At 60.1% G+C, this 14,035-nt stretch overlaps 2 protein-coding genes across 7 annotated transcripts in view; one reads left to right on the top strand and one right to left on the bottom strand.

Moving 5' to 3' along the window:
- Positions 1 to 1,467: 1,467 nt before the first annotated feature.
- On the bottom strand, positions 1,468 to 10,125 carry LOC308631146 (endothelin-converting enzyme-like 1). Of its 6 annotated transcripts, none has more exons than XM_081262124.1 (19): positions 9,844 to 10,124; positions 8,877 to 8,984; positions 7,742 to 8,630; positions 7,089 to 7,157; positions 6,875 to 6,985; positions 6,705 to 6,797; positions 6,411 to 6,535; positions 5,537 to 5,759; positions 4,980 to 5,078; positions 4,677 to 4,751; positions 4,421 to 4,524; positions 4,061 to 4,119; positions 3,933 to 3,984; positions 3,320 to 3,387; positions 3,058 to 3,182; positions 2,683 to 2,748; positions 2,245 to 2,340; positions 2,021 to 2,097; positions 1,469 to 1,903 (listed from the first exon to the last, which is right to left on the bottom strand). In XM_081262124.1, the coding sequence occupies exons 3-19, from the start codon at positions 8,525 to 8,527 to the stop codon at positions 1,804 to 1,806; spliced, it is 2,328 nt and encodes a 775-aa protein (XP_081118250.1). In that variant the 5' UTR covers positions 8,528 to 8,630; positions 8,877 to 8,984; positions 9,844 to 10,124; the 3' UTR covers positions 1,469 to 1,803. The 6 variants fall into 6 exon arrangements, with proteins under 6 accessions (XP_081118252.1, XP_081118250.1, XP_081118247.1 ...); XM_081262121.1 differs by lacking the exon at positions 9,844 to 10,124 and adding an exon at positions 9,596 to 9,769; XM_081262123.1 differs by lacking the exon at positions 9,844 to 10,124 and adding an exon at positions 9,596 to 9,769 and having other exon boundaries at positions 8,832 to 8,984.
- PRSS56 (serine protease 56) overlaps positions 8,579 to 14,035 on the top strand; it is a gene marked incomplete at its 5' end in the record, with an annotated part of 34,569 nt that continues 29,112 nt past the window's right edge. Inside the window, 2 exons of the mRNA XM_081261757.1 lie at positions 8,579 to 8,641; positions 9,257 to 9,868. Of these exons, the coding sequence (XP_081117883.1) occupies positions 8,579 to 8,641; positions 9,257 to 9,868 (675 nt within the window). The remainder of the gene's footprint in view (positions 8,642 to 9,256; positions 9,869 to 14,035) is intronic.

Genomic DNA, 14,035 nt, shown 5'->3' on the forward strand with positions numbered 1-14,035 from the left:
ACAGCCTGAAACTGAGGATAACTTGGTGGCACCAGATGTCTTATGTCCCTTTCTGGTTGCCTCAGAAATCCCAGGGTCCCAGAGCTGGAGATTGCCACACCCCCACCTTCACTGATGTCCCGCCTCAGCCATCTTTCCAGTTAGCTTCAAAGCCTTCCTGAGTCGGCACAGAGGTGCATGCCTAGGCTGGGGCCCCCTGAGGACCCTGAATCAGGCTCCCATGGATGAACTGTATGTGGCAGGTGGGGAGGGGGAGGGCTGGGGACCAGGCAGTCCTGGGGAGCGGGAGGGAGTGCTCATTGGGATCCATCATTACAGGTGGCCGTGAGCCAGCCTCTCCTCTCGGAGGCTGTTATTGTTCCTGGGCTCAGAGGAGGTGAGTCCCTTGCCAAGGTCACCCAGCAGCAACCCCTGGGCTCAAAGCCCAATCACAAAGCTGTGGGTGGCAAAAGCAGGTCTGGTGCAGAGGCCCAGCCAGCCTCTAAGAACACTGCTGAGGCAGGAGCAGCGAGTCCCTGGACACATGGACACACAGGCATACAGGTGGACGCCTGGAAGCTTAAGCAGTTAAACCATCATGGCTCCTTGATTTCTCTGCTACTAAACGTTCCCCGGAAGACTGCTTTCCGTCACCCCAGTGAGGGGCACTCTGAGAACGCCTGGGCGTAGGTGAGCCTACCATGGTCACCAAGCATAGTGACAGGAACTGAGCTGGCAGGAGGTCACCACTGTAGTGTAAGACATGGGAACAGGGTCTCTGAAGTAGGCAAAAAGGGACCTGGGAGGAAACGCAAGTGTCACTGGCCCCATTCCTGCAGACCCTGAGAATCCCAGACTGATCAGTACAAGTGTCCTCGCCCACAGCTGTGCCCTCCAGGATGGGCAGTACAGGCAGGCAGCCATGTCCAGCCCAGCAGCGCCTCCTATTTCCCTTCCCCTTGCCACTTGTGGAGCCCTACTGCCAGCCCCCACCACTCCTCCCCTTCTCACCCAGCGACCCTGGCTCTAGACTGCATGGCCCAGCCTCACCTCCCTGGGGCCCATGACCCCCTCCCGAGGGGAAGCTGGGGCTGTGACCTGGGGTCCATGACCCCCTCCTGAGGGGAAGCTGGTGCTGTCCTGGGCCCATGACCCCCTCCCGAGGGGAAGCTGGGGCTGTCCTGCTAGGATACTGCAATAGCAGCCTCTGCTTTCCACTCTCCCTGTGTCACCCTGACTGTGGGTGGGCAAGCCACAGGCAGGCCAGGGAATGCCTCAGAACAGGCAGCAGCCACCAGGCAGGGTGTGAGGGAGGAGGCCTGGCTAGGGAGGAATCAGTGCTTGGTGGAGGACAAAGTGACCAGGGAAGTAGGACAGAGGTAGCCACACCAGGGCCACCAGAAGGGACCTCTGGGGTCCTGGCTGTGCTATAGGACTGAATCTCCTCCCAAGGGACGGCTGCAGACTCACTTGCTCTGGGGGCTTTGATGAGGCCACAGTGAGAGTTTAGCAGCTTTATTGACCAGACTCATCAGCAAGAATACAGTGGAGGTGGGGCCTGTACAATCCGACCTGGCCAGGGGTCTGCTCCCTAGAGCCAAGCCTGGGGACCTCAGTGTCCCCTGCCAGAGCTCACCCCACACCTGCTCCAATCCTCTCCTGAAGAGAGGGACTGCAGGCCCAGGCGTCTGGTCCTGGAGGAGCTGGAAAGGTGAGGGAGCCAGGAGCAAGGCCACACGGGGCACAAGCCTGTCCCGGCAGCTGGCAGGAGACAATTCGTGCGGGGCAGAGGGGGCGTGCAGGCAGGTGGGCGGGCGGCCAGGCTCACCACACAGAGCACTTATGAGCAGGGTTCATGGGCGAGTCCTTGGGACAGTGGAAGGCCCGGCCGAACTCTTCAAACTGGGACACACTGCCCAGCACCCTGGTGTTGGGGGAAACCCAGCCATTGAGGATCCCAGTGGCCACTCTACCCCAGCTGCTGGCATTCATTTCTTCCCTTCCTGCCCGCTGCCCCAACCAGGCAGGCAGGTGGGCATACCTGTAGTGCTCAGGTGCGTGTTTGTCAGTCAGCACCTGCAGGTAGATGGACTGAGACCGTCGCTTGATGCACCAGTTCTGGGCCACAGAGAGAGCAGATGGGGTGGGGAATTGAAGCTGGGCATCTACTGCCCACCCCCATGCCAGGCCTGGGTAAGGCAGGGCTGGGGCAGAGTCTGGATGTGGGTCCCACCCCAGCCACAGGCCAGTGCCGCCCCTGCCCACCTGGGCAAAGGCGATGAAGAAGAGCTGGTCATGCGTGTACTTGAGTCGGTGCAGCGGGTGCTCTGGGCCATGCTCTCGCACCCACTTCTGGTAGGCCTGGGGGTGCAGAGTGTGGGGCTGCTACTCCCACCCTCCCTGGGCACAGTTCTCCACCCCCACCCCCTCGGCTCCTCCCTGCGTTGCCAGCTCCTACTCACCCCAGCTCTGCATGCCACCCACCATGCTCTGTGGTCAGCTTCAGGGCAAGCTGACCAGAGCCACTTCCTCCAGGTAGCCCTCTTTGATCTCCCAGTAAAGGCCTGACTCATGACCCCTTCACCCCAGCCCAGGCCAGAGCTCAGCAAAGCAGGCCAGGAGGGTGGCCATGTCTCTGGTCTGAGGTCCTCATCAGTTTCTACCATCTACCAGCAGGGATGAAGGGCAGGCAGGGTGGCTCACATAGTAGGCCAGCTTGAGGCCACCCATGTCTGCGATGTTCTCGCCAAGTGTGTGCTTCCCATTCACCTGCCGGAGTGGAAGAGGCAAGGCTGCATGGAGCTGCTGGCCTCTCAGGCCTGTCTATTCTGGGCCCTGGCCCCTCACCCCAGCCCACCTTCTCCTTCCCTTTCCCAGAGACTTTGAAAAAAGCGTTCCTCCTGCCCCACTCCCGCATGTGCTGTGGGGGTGTGAACTCCCAGCTGCCTGTGTGCTTGTGCATAGGAACCCTGAGGGTGTACAGGGGTCCGGCACAGGTCTGGACTTGTGCACTTGAGTGTGTTTGTTCCCAGTCCATGCCCAGCAGGGCTGGAGGGCACGAGGGGCAGGGGGCCTCACCCGCTGGTTGTAGACAGTGAAGTTGTCATAGAGGCGAACAATGCACTCTGCCTTGCGCAGGAAGCTGCTGTAGGAGGCCTCAGTCCACCAGTGCAGCAAGTTCCCTGAGCGGTCATACTGACCCCCTGTGGACAGTGGCAGGGCAGCAGAGACTGACTCTTACCCCAGAGCCCCTCCTTCATCCACCGTTAGCCCATCACCACACCCCCACTGCCTGTTCTCCCTCCCCCCGGCCACCATCCCAAGCCCCATCAGGCCTTACCCCAGTCATCGTAGCCATGGGTCAGCTCATGCCCGATGATGGTGCCAATGCCCCCGTAGTTCAGAGACCTGGGCCACAGCAGCAGGGTCAGGCCCCAGCTTTCATCTGCCTTTTAAGAGCCTAAACTGCTGTCTAGACCCCTGGAGACCCCTGGACAGCTTGGGAGGTGGCCAGGGAAACTAGAGAGGCATTTGCCAGGTCCTGAGCCCTAAGTCTCCTCGGGAGCCAGGAAAGGGTTCAAACCTGTCCAGCTGCCTTTTAGGAAATAACAACTAGCAAAGCTAGAGGGGGCTACAGAGAGTTGGAGGGGTACAAGAGGGAAACTATGGCACCCTTACCACCCATACGGAGGCTCCTTATCACTAGGGTCCCTCCACTTTTTAAACACCTGAACAAGCCTAAAACAGGTAAGTGGGCACCCAGGAGTTGAAAAGCAAACAAATAAACAAACCCTGATCTTCTAAATGAAGACAATAGGGAACCAGGGTCCGCAGTTGCCATGACCCATCCCAGTTCTGTAGCAGTCAAGAACCCAACCCCCAATCTGCAGAAAGGACTAGGACTACCAGGGACCCCACCCCTCACCCACATCCAGGGGAGCTTCCCTACTCACTGTGGGAAGTCAGGGTCATACAGTGTGGGCTGCAGGATGCCTGCCGGAAACACTAAGGGGAGGCAGTGGTCAGTGGGAGACACACCCACACTCAGGTCCCGCCCCCTGGTAGAGACATACCCCCTTACCCATCTGGTTCTTGTTGGGTAAGTAGTAGGCATTGAGTGCCTGTGGGGGCAGCAGCCATCTGTGGAAGGAGGCTACAGTCAGCTGGGGCTTGGCGGGGGCGGGGGGGGGGTGGCAAAACCCCTATTCCCCTTCACATCCTGGCCTCCTTCTTGAAGGCCGTCTGAAGGGCCCCGCCACTGCTAACTTCTGACTGTGAATCTCTGGGCCCTCTCTGGGCAGGGCCACCACCCTGTTGGCCCTACACCATGCACCTGGCATGGATCTGATATGGTTGGCTCCACCAACCCTGGCTTTGGGAAGGAGCCTGCTGTCCCACCCCATCCCTGCCCAGAACCCCCTGCTTGGGTCCAGGCACCCACGTGGACTTGTCCACCTCCTGTCGAATCTTCTTGACAGAGAGCTGGATGCTGAAGCGGATGCTGTTCAAGATGTTCTTGAAGTAGGTCTTCTCATGTACCTCAAACTGCAAGGGGAGCAGTACTCAGGGCCAGGCCACCAGCTGAGGAGTAATGAGGCTTTCTCTGTGTCTGGTGGTGAGCTTCCCAGGTGTCTGGGAAAAGGGCCTGGGGAAGCATGCCCAGTGGGTCTGGGCAGGGCAGGGGGAGTGGGACCCACCTCGTACTCCTTATCCACAGCCTCTGGTTTGAGCAGGAAGTCTGGGTAGCCAACCATCACCATCATGTACTGGAGCTGCAAGTGACAGGACAGGTGAGGAAGGACCAGGGCATCAGGAGACAGCCCCTCACTGCCATGGGAGGAGGCTCTCGGCCAGCCCACGTCCGGGGATCAAGGTCAGGTTGATTCTTCAAAGGTATTTTTGTTTCTTTTGATATCTCTTATTATTCCCCAGCATCCGGCACCCTTAGGCACCAGAAAATGTTTGTGGAACCAACAATTGTGACTCAGGTCCCACCTTACCTTGGCCCGAGCAGCAGCCTTGGTCTGGGCATCCATCCAGTCCAGCTCCTCCAGGCGCTGGCCCAAGATGTACTTGATGTCTTCCACCAGTTGCTGCACCTGTGGGTTTCAAGGATGCAGCCACGAGGCTTTAGATCTGGCCCCAGCATCTGGCACCCAGGGTGTCCCTATGATTCAGTGCTACTTCCTAAGTCCAGGGTGCAATATTGAGCACCAAGGAAAGACCTTGGAGGTGGGGATCCACACCTTGCACTCTGACAATAAGCTACCAGCTCAGAATGGGGAACCTGCCCCAGAAAAATTCCATACATTCTTAACGCCAAGCCTCCTGCGCATGACAGAGAAAGGTGGGCAGAAGCATGGCAGAGGAGGTCACCTGTGGCTGAGAGAGCATGTTGAGACCTTGGGGGAAGGACCTTGGTGAGCAGCAGTCTGGAGTGCTCAGGGCTGAGCCCTAAGCTGAGGCTGGGCCCCAGCTACCTGGAGATGTGTAGGGCTTCCCATCCCCCACACCCAGCAGCATCTGGACACCCACCCCGAACCCAGGGCAGCCTGACCTTGGCTTTGCTGGCAGCTGAGAAGTGCTCATGTACAAAGAGGGCACCCAGCGCCATGCCAAAGTGGCGGTTGGCCTGGCCTAGGCAGACGCGGGCCAGCTCCTGGGGCTTGTCACTGCCCTCCATCTCTCTGGCCAGCTCATGCAGGGCCTCACGGAACGGTGGGGACAGGTGCTCACTTAGGACCACGACCACACGCCACACCAGGTAGTTGTGCAGAATCCTGGGGGGAGGTGGACAGGGGGGTGTCCAGACACACAGGCATGGGGGCCACCCCAGGGAACCACCTGTCGCACCAGGGCCCCCACACAGAGGCTGGACCTGGTCCCCACACTGCCCTCAGAGAAGGGCTGTCAGGTCAGTCCTGGTAAGCAGGGCCTCAGCCTGAAGTGTCCTGAGCCCCAGTCACACAGCAGGACCTGCTACTGACCAGCCCTGACCCTGAGGGGTCACAGCCAGCACCCTTTCCTGACTCGCTATGGGGTGGGACAGGGGACACTCAGGGCTCTCTGTCTGCCTCAGGGCTGGCCTTGATCAGCCCCTGCTCCTCCCCAAGGTGGGCAGAGGCCAGGAAGCTGGCCCTGGGCCAGCAGAACTGCAGCCACAGCCTCCCTCAGAGAAGCCACCCTGTCAGCCAGCCCCTGCATCCCCAGTGAGGACTGCAGCTCAGCAAGCCACAGCCTGCCCTGCTCCACAGGCAGGGGGAGCTCCAGCACCAGAACCCAGGACTGCACTCCTGCTCCAGGCTCCCCACCGCCTCCCCACAGTGGCTCCTGCACACAGGCGCCGGTGCAGGTGGATCCATGGTTGGGGAAGCAGGCAGGGGGGAGGCTGGGGGACATGGGGTCCAGGCGTGGGGGATGTGCAGCCCCACCTGTGTGGCGTGGAGCGGATGAGCTGGGACACCTGCTGCATGTAGTCTGTGGCCAGCAGCACCACCTCCTCGTCCTCTGAGAAGTCCTCCTGGAAGATCTGGTCCAGCAGCCACTTCCACCGCAGCTGGGGGCACAGGGTGGGGACCACAGAGGACAGGAGGGAGGGCAGGTTCAAAGAGAGGCAACAGGAAGACCAAGGAGTCTAGGTCCACAGAAGCCCTGTCTATCCCTAGGGAGAGTGACCGCAGAGTCCCAGGATCAACCCCTGATGACAAGGTCCGGGCTACACTCACATGCGGCGTGATCTTCTGTAGCTGCCCCAGTGTCACCTTGTTGTACATATTGCTCACGTCTCTCCGGAGGTCATCATACTCTGACACAGTGATCTGGGGTGGAGACCAGAGTTGACCCAGCCCTGCCATGCCCTCTGCCCAGCCCCTGGCAGCCCCCCAATGCTGCTCACATTGGCCAGCCGCTGCTCCAGCTGCAGGATCTCCTGGGCCTTCTGCTCCACAGCATCTGCCCCCAACAGGCTGAGCAAACGCTCCATGAACACCCTGTACGCAGCCAGGATCTGCACAGGACAGGGGCCTCCTCAAGCTGGGGACAGGCCTAGCCCAGGCCATCCCTCCTGGGACCCCAGCCTTCCCTGCAGCCCCATCCCAATGCCCAGGCACCTTCTCACTCTCCTCATCTTGGGCTAGGTACAGAGTCCTCTCTGGCAGTGTGAGACCATCCTGGTCAATCTGGAGAAGGAGACAGGACCCCCTGGTCAGAGGTCAACATGCCACATTTCCCAAACAGACTGAATTTACACCCAAGGCTTTGAGAGGGACTGCCAGACAGGCATCATTGCAAGCCCCAGGGGCACAAAGACTGGAATTCTTCCCTCCAGCACAAAGGCGGTCCAAGCCCTATCTCAGCCAGGGGGCGCCAGGGGCAACCCACCTCTCAATCCTCCCTTGTCTCTGGGCCTCGGCTTTGCCCACCTAAGAGGCCATTCGCAGGGCCCCTCAATAGGAGTTGGGGCCCCGGGAACTTCCTGGCCAGTCCCAGCCAGCCCAGTACTGACAGCCTAGCCCAAGGTCCCCCCTCCCTCAGCTGTCCCCGCCTTCCAGAAGGCCTGAAATCGCGATTCCCGCGGCTCCGCTAAACACCGCAATTAATCAGGGAAATTATTCGCGCCCTCCTCCCGTGCTCTGCCCGCTCGCCCAGCTCCTTGCTGCCACTACGTTCCCGGGCGGCACTGGCCTCCAGGCGACCGGGTAGCTCGTGCCGCACGCGGCTTCCCGGGTCGCGGGCAGCCTGAGCGCCCGGGGACTCAACTCACGCGGATGACGTAGCGCGAGGAGTTCCTGTCGTCCAGGCTGACGGTGAGCGAGAAGAGTGCCGCGGCACTGTACACGCCCTGCGCCTTGTAGAGCAGCCGGTTGAGGTCCCAGCGGGCCGCGGGCCCCGGGCGCTCAGCCGCACCGCCCAAGTCCCAGCCCCCGCAGTCCTCGATGACCTCGAGCATGGGCCGCGGCCCGAGCCTCTCGATCTCACGCATGTCCAGGCACGAGCGGAAGAAGGCGCGCACCTTGCGCTGCGCTGCGCCGCCGGGGCCCCCAGAGGGCCGAGCCAGCAGACGCCGCAGCCGCTCCTCGTTTTGCTCGCCGATGGCCGCGATAGTGCCATAGGTGAGCTTGTCGTCGGGGATGGCGTGACGCCGCAGCCATCCTCCACACGCGAACGAGTAGAAGTCCTGGCACGGGTCGATGCTAGCGTCCAGGTTGGCGGCCAGGAATCGGGCAGCGCGCGCAAAGGCCTTGCGCTCGGGGCAGCCCTCGGGACACGCTCCGCCGCTCGCTGCTCCCGGGCCCAAGTACTTGAGCGCCAGCATGGCAGCCAGGATGGCGCAGAGACCCGCAGCGAACACCAGCCCCGACAGTAGGCACACCTCGCGCCGGTTCCAGCGCGGCAGCCCTGTGCGGGCCCCGGATGCTCCACGCCCGGAGCCCAACGGGAAACCCGGGGGCAGTGATGCTCCGCGCGCGCCTCCAGCGCCGCACCGACTCACATACTTGACCTCCTGGAACTCGTCATAGTGCGCGGTCATCGAATATGGGGCCTCCATGGTGCCGAGCCGGACGCGACGCACGCCTTGGACGCGTCTGGGGGTTACACCATGAGCCGAGCTGACGGCCTCCTCGCGGGCGTCCTCATGGCCCCGGCCTCAACTGCGGGAAGGGCAAAGACAGCTTAGAGAGGCGCTGCAGCCGCATGGAGCCCACGTCTATGGCTAGGCAGGGCGGAGGCCTTTGTCTGTGGGCCGAAGGTCACCCGGGTTCCCCAACCGCGGCCTAAACCTGGCCTCTCTCCATCACCCGGGAAAGGAGGGAAGAGGAAGGCTCAGTGTGACCACCACCTCTCGAACGCACAGTGGAGTCTTTTAACCGGTTTCCCCTCCTCCTGCACAAACATGCCTGCTGCAGGTTCGGGAAACTCCTGAAAGAAAGCAGGAAGGCACGGGGCCTGGCACGTAGTAGGCCTTCATTGACAGGCGGTTTCTCTTCGCCTTTCTTGTCCAAGACCTGCTCCAGCCAAGGCCAGGTGGGGGAGGGGGAAAGAGCAGAGGCTGTAGAAGGAGGTGCGGTACTGGGCGACTGTACAGACCACGTATCTGCCTTCAGCTCTTCGCACTGCACTGCGAAGCTCAAAAGCCACTAAAGAACCTAACTTTGTCCTCGAGGAAGCCCTCTATATCTTTTCTAGTAGTCTCTGGCTCCTTCTACTCAGTGGCCCAAATGCCAAGCGGCAGCACCCTCAGCCAGAGTCGTAGACATCCCCCAACCCGTCGGTCTAGACGGAGAACCCAAGACTGGTTCCAGCCTCTGCCTCCGTCCCCGCCCGGGCTACTCCCGGCTTCAACAGGTTCTCCCCAGAACCCAAACTTGGGGGAAGTTTCACCCCCCGCGCTAGCGAGCAAGCACTGCGCGTCCGGAGCCCTGGGCTGGGAGTCTTCTGCGCGGCGCGGCGCAGTCCGCGGAGCCCGAGAGCTGAGCCCTGGAGTCGCAGCTGCAGCCGCAGCTGGAGTCAGAGCCGGGAGCACGCAGACAAAGCCGGAGGATCGGCGCCGCGGCCACGGTGGCTGAATGTGGCTGCAATCGTGGTCCTAGGGGCAGCAGACTCGAGCGCCACTTACCAGGCAGGTGCGCGCCCTGGTCTGGCTTGGACAGAGCGGATCGAGCCGGAGCCCGGGCCTGAGCCGAAGCTGAGCCGGGCGGGCATCCGCTCTTTCCGTGAGCCCGCCGCCTCCTCTGCCTCCGCGCGGAGGCCGCCGTGCCGCGCCGCGCCGCCCGCCGGCCCCGAGGGAGGGGGCGCGCCGGCGGCTCCACCCTCCACCGCCCGCCCCCCGCGCCCCCTCCTTCTTCCTGCTTCCCTCCTGGCTACCTGTCAGCTCCGCAGCAAAGCGGAGGTGGGGACATTGGCCGCGGAAAAAGGCTCCTGAGGGTCGTGCACCAGCTTCGGGGACTCCGGGTCCAGCTCTGTCACGGGAGGAATCAGCGCAGCTACTGCTCCTTATACAGAGGTCCCCTTCTGATGTGGCACTTCCACTCATAGCCTCCTTTCTAGCCCGCTGGAAAGAGGCTGGAGACCGGGAGGCGCATGGGCCGTCTCAGCCAAGCCCAAAGAGCTGGAGCTGAGCCCAGGGAAGACTCCTCACAAGGACTGTGGGGAGGTGCGGATGGAGAGCCGGTGTCTGCCCACACAGTGACCAGTGTGGAACCGGCCTTCAACATCAGGGCTTCCTTGTCCTCCTTTTAACCTCTGCCGAGAGTCAGCCCACCTCTGGGGTTCTGGTTAGCCACTCCCTTCACCCTACCCCAGTGGTTACAAGAAGAATCTGAGCCTGGGACTCTGTGGCTGTGTCCCAACCTTGGCTGGCCCTGGAACCACCGCCCAGGAAGTACCTGGCCCCGAGTAGTGAGGAAAGGTCTAGAGAAGAATGAGAGAGGCTTTTCCACTGTAGAGCGAGAGGGAACCTGCCCCCTCTGCCCAACAGCCCCAGGCCTCATACAGGCCTAGGCTTCAAGACCCTGTTATGTGGACAGGCAGTGCAGGCAGGACTCTGAATTTACCCATCTCCCATCCACTTGAACTTGCTTTTTTAATGTAGGATCTTCCTCCTCCCCCAAAGCAGAGTCCACTTCTGCCTGCCTCACACTGTACTCAAAGGGCCAGGCCCACAGGGGGCACCGAGAACTTGGGACTTCTTGAATGAATTATTCTGTTTCAGGAGTCTGCTGCCTCTGCCCACCCTACGCACCATTGCTCCACCCAGGGCCTCTAGCAAAGGACCCCACAAAGCATCAGCACTCCCAGGTCTTAAGGCTCCACTCTACAGGAGCAGCCTGAGCAATATTGGAGACAGCCATGGAGCCCTACCTGATGAAAATAATGATAAGGGGGGACTACAAGGACCAGGCCACTATCCTGTCACCCTCCCCTGGGGTTGGTCATCAGCCAGCTACTGGGCCCCTTGCCCAAAGTGGCCACCTCTGCCCTTCTACCTATCCTCTGTGTGTCTTTCCATCTCTAAGCCCCACAGGGGCCCTCGGCTGTCCCAGGGTCCTCCTCTGACCCATACATTCTCAGGTCCAATCAATTCCACCGAGGAGAGATGGAATTACGCACAAAGTGGTGATTCCACGAGGGGGAGGGGAGGGCAGGGCGGTGGCAGAGTGCCTCTTTGTGCTTTTAATCTGCATTTTCCCCTCAACGTTCCGTCTCCAGGAGGATAATTTTCCAGCCTTTTCAGACCCTGATTGGTATCATTTCTCCAGCAATGACAGCTTTTATTTTCCCCGAAATGAATGCTGTGAAATTTCCAAGAAATATAAAAATGGATATTGTCTCAGGAAGCCGACTGTCCTCCAACAGCAAGGCATGCAGGCAAGCATGTTTCTCCAGGGACTCTCCTGCTTCAGCCACAGGAGACTGGGGGCCTCAGTCCCCCTCTCTTCCCTCCCAGGTCAGCAACTAGACCCCTTCAGGCCATGCTGCTCCCACACTCGGCTGCCATTGATCCATTCATCTGCCTCCAGACTGCCAGCCAGGCGACCTGCCGCTCTGGTCAGCATCTCATTTCCCATGCCCAGCCCGCATGGGCTCCCCTGCCAGCCCATCCCTGAGCACAGCAACAGGCCCTCTGACCACTTGGCCCAGGCTGTCCCTATGCAGCCTGCCCTCAGGAGGGGCCTGAGACCCTTTGCTTCACTCTCCTGCCCCTTCTCAGAAATGGAAGGTGGGACAGTCCAGAAGAGGCAGACGCCAGGCTCTGACCTCCAGCTCCTCCAGCTCTCTTTGAGGTTTCTAGGGCTCCTCCCTAAATGCCAAGGTGACCCCATGACTGATGAGCAAGTGCCCAGCTAGTCCAGCCAAGCCTGGGAGGCAGCTGGATGTGTGTGCAGCCTTTGGGGGAGGGACAGGCGGCAGCAAGAGCCACCTTGAAGAGAGAAGATCTGGGGGGCAGGGGAAGCGGGAGGGGACAGGAGGGGACAGGAGCCAACCCTCAGCCTTCTCCCTGACCAAAGGCAGATCCCCGCCCCTCTGCTGGGGCTCTGGGGCAGGAGTACCCAGCAGCCCTGACTCCTGGCACTCTTTGGGGACAGCAGTGTTCCCACTAAGGACTCATATCTACTGAGCATTCATGAAGTGAGGCGCCATGTGCCTTGCTCTGGCCAGCCCAGGCAGGCCAGCCACTCTTGGCCTGCTACAGTCACCCCACTTCTGCTCTGTTCTGGTTCCACCATCTCTGGGTGGAACACCAGCCCCCCACATCAGGTCGCAGCAGGCGTCCGCTCTGGAATAAGCCTCGGCCTCCCTCCTGCCCCACAGCTCTGTGGTGTCTTCTGGACCAGCTTCCTGCCCTCCGCCCGGCCTCCCTGGGCTCATCCATCTATTATTCACAGCACAAAATGGATTTTTAATTTGAGAAATGAAATGACTCTCCCAAGTGGCCAGTGTGGCAAGGAGGGGTGGAGGAAGGCTGGAGCCGCAGGACGGTCACGGGGTTCTGACTCAGGCTCTCCCTGGGAAGGTATGTGTGTGCAGCGGGTGCTAGGGGGCCCCACATGCCCATGTGCCTCTCCACGGGCCCTCCTGCCATGAGCAGTTGGGGCAAGGAGTGCCCATCAGTCCTACTGGAGACCCCAGTGGAGTCTCCTGGGGGAGGGGGGCCAGACCCTGCTCTCCACTTGATTTCAGAGTCCTAGGCCTCCAGGGCTACCCTTGGACTCCTGGCCTGATCCAGCACCTCCCCAGACTTCCAGGCCCTCACTGCCTGGCCTCCCAGAGATTATCCCATCTGTCATTCACAGCACAGAATGGATTTTTTAAAATATTTTGATTTTATTTACTGATTTATTTATTTTTGAGACAGGTCTTGCTATGTTGCCTAGACTGGCCTTGAACTCCTAGACACAAGTGATCCTCCTGCCTCAGCCTCCCAAGCTGCTGGGATTACAGGCATGTGCCACGGTGCCTAGCTGCAAAATGGATTTTTAATTTGAGAAATGAAATTATTCTCCCAAGTGACTGAGGTGACAGAGAGGGACAGAGGAAAACTGGAGTTTTCTCCACCCTCTGCAGATCCCCACCTGAGCTCCTCTGCTGTGCCCTAACCCCTTACTCTGTTCCTCCCGTCTGGATGGCCTCCCTACTGGCCCCTAGCTGTCAGAAGCCCCCCTCATCCCTCCTGACTGAGCTATCCACTCACCTTAACGTGGCCAGTGTCTCTCCTCAGACCTTTTCTGACCTTTCAGTCTGTGTTTCCCCACCCGCTGCCTCCCTCTTCCCTCTGTAACTCTGATCTGTTTTCATTTATCAAAACAGAGCTGGCTCTTCTGCACCTCGGGGCCTTAGCATTTGCTGTTCCAGCTACCCAGAACACCCTTCCTTCATCACCTCTTCTTTTGGCCAATGGCCTGCCATCCATCTTTCTGGGTCACTTAGGAATGGCCTCTCCCATCTGGTCAGGTGCTGCCTCCACGGGCTGGGACTTTGCTTTCACTGTACTATGCAAAGTTTTCCCCTGGGCCCTCTCCTGTTCCTCCTTCATCTGGAGCTCCCAGTCCCTCTGAGAGCCCAGCATGGAGGACACATCTGGTGAACTCCGATGACCACTATGATCAGCCCATGGAGAGCCCCGGGTGAGGAACCTTCTAGAGCACCAGTGCATACCACCCCTACACACCCCAGCTCTCTTTTGCCCTGTGACCTGGTGGCCCACAGAGGGGCTACCTCTCCCTGCCCCATGTCCTCCCTGCTCTCCACCATGCACGCTGTGCTTTCCCTGGCCACCGCCCAACCTCTACAGTAGGGTTTTATTTTATACAAGGAATATCTAAACGCATTCTTGTTTCAAAGGATTTGTGCCGTACACATTTGTATGTGTACAGATAAACTCCCAGGCCCTCTTTACCTGCCCCTCAGGCCTCCCGACTAGGATGAGCTCTGTGACCGCTTGACATCTCTTTATTTTATTTACTTTTAGTGAGGAGGGCACTGTGGGACGCATGGTAGTGTCCCCCCTCCAGCCTTTGTTCAGGACCCTCCCCCTGGGGTCCTCATCCTCAGCCTT

This window comes from Spermophilus citellus (genome assembly GCF_964194105.1).
Source record: "Spermophilus citellus genome assembly, chromosome: 11".
Classification (NCBI taxonomy): Eukaryota; Metazoa; Chordata; class Mammalia; order Rodentia; family Sciuridae; genus Spermophilus; species Spermophilus citellus.

Bases quoted from the DNA above. Each gene is read 5' to 3' on its own strand.
- LOC308631146 (XM_081262125.1), bottom strand. From the start codon at position 8,527: ATGGAGGCCCCATATTCGATGACCGCGCACTATGACGAGTTCCAGGAG. The intron at 6,798-6,874 runs GTGAGCAGCATT...TCTCCACCCCAG, and splicing joins TGGAGCAGCGGCTGGCCAAT to ATCACTGTGTCAGAGTATGA. The intron at 3,388-3,932 runs GTGAGTAGGGAA...GCTGTGGCCCAG, and splicing joins TATGACCCTGACTTCCCACA to GTCTCTGAACTACGGGGGCA.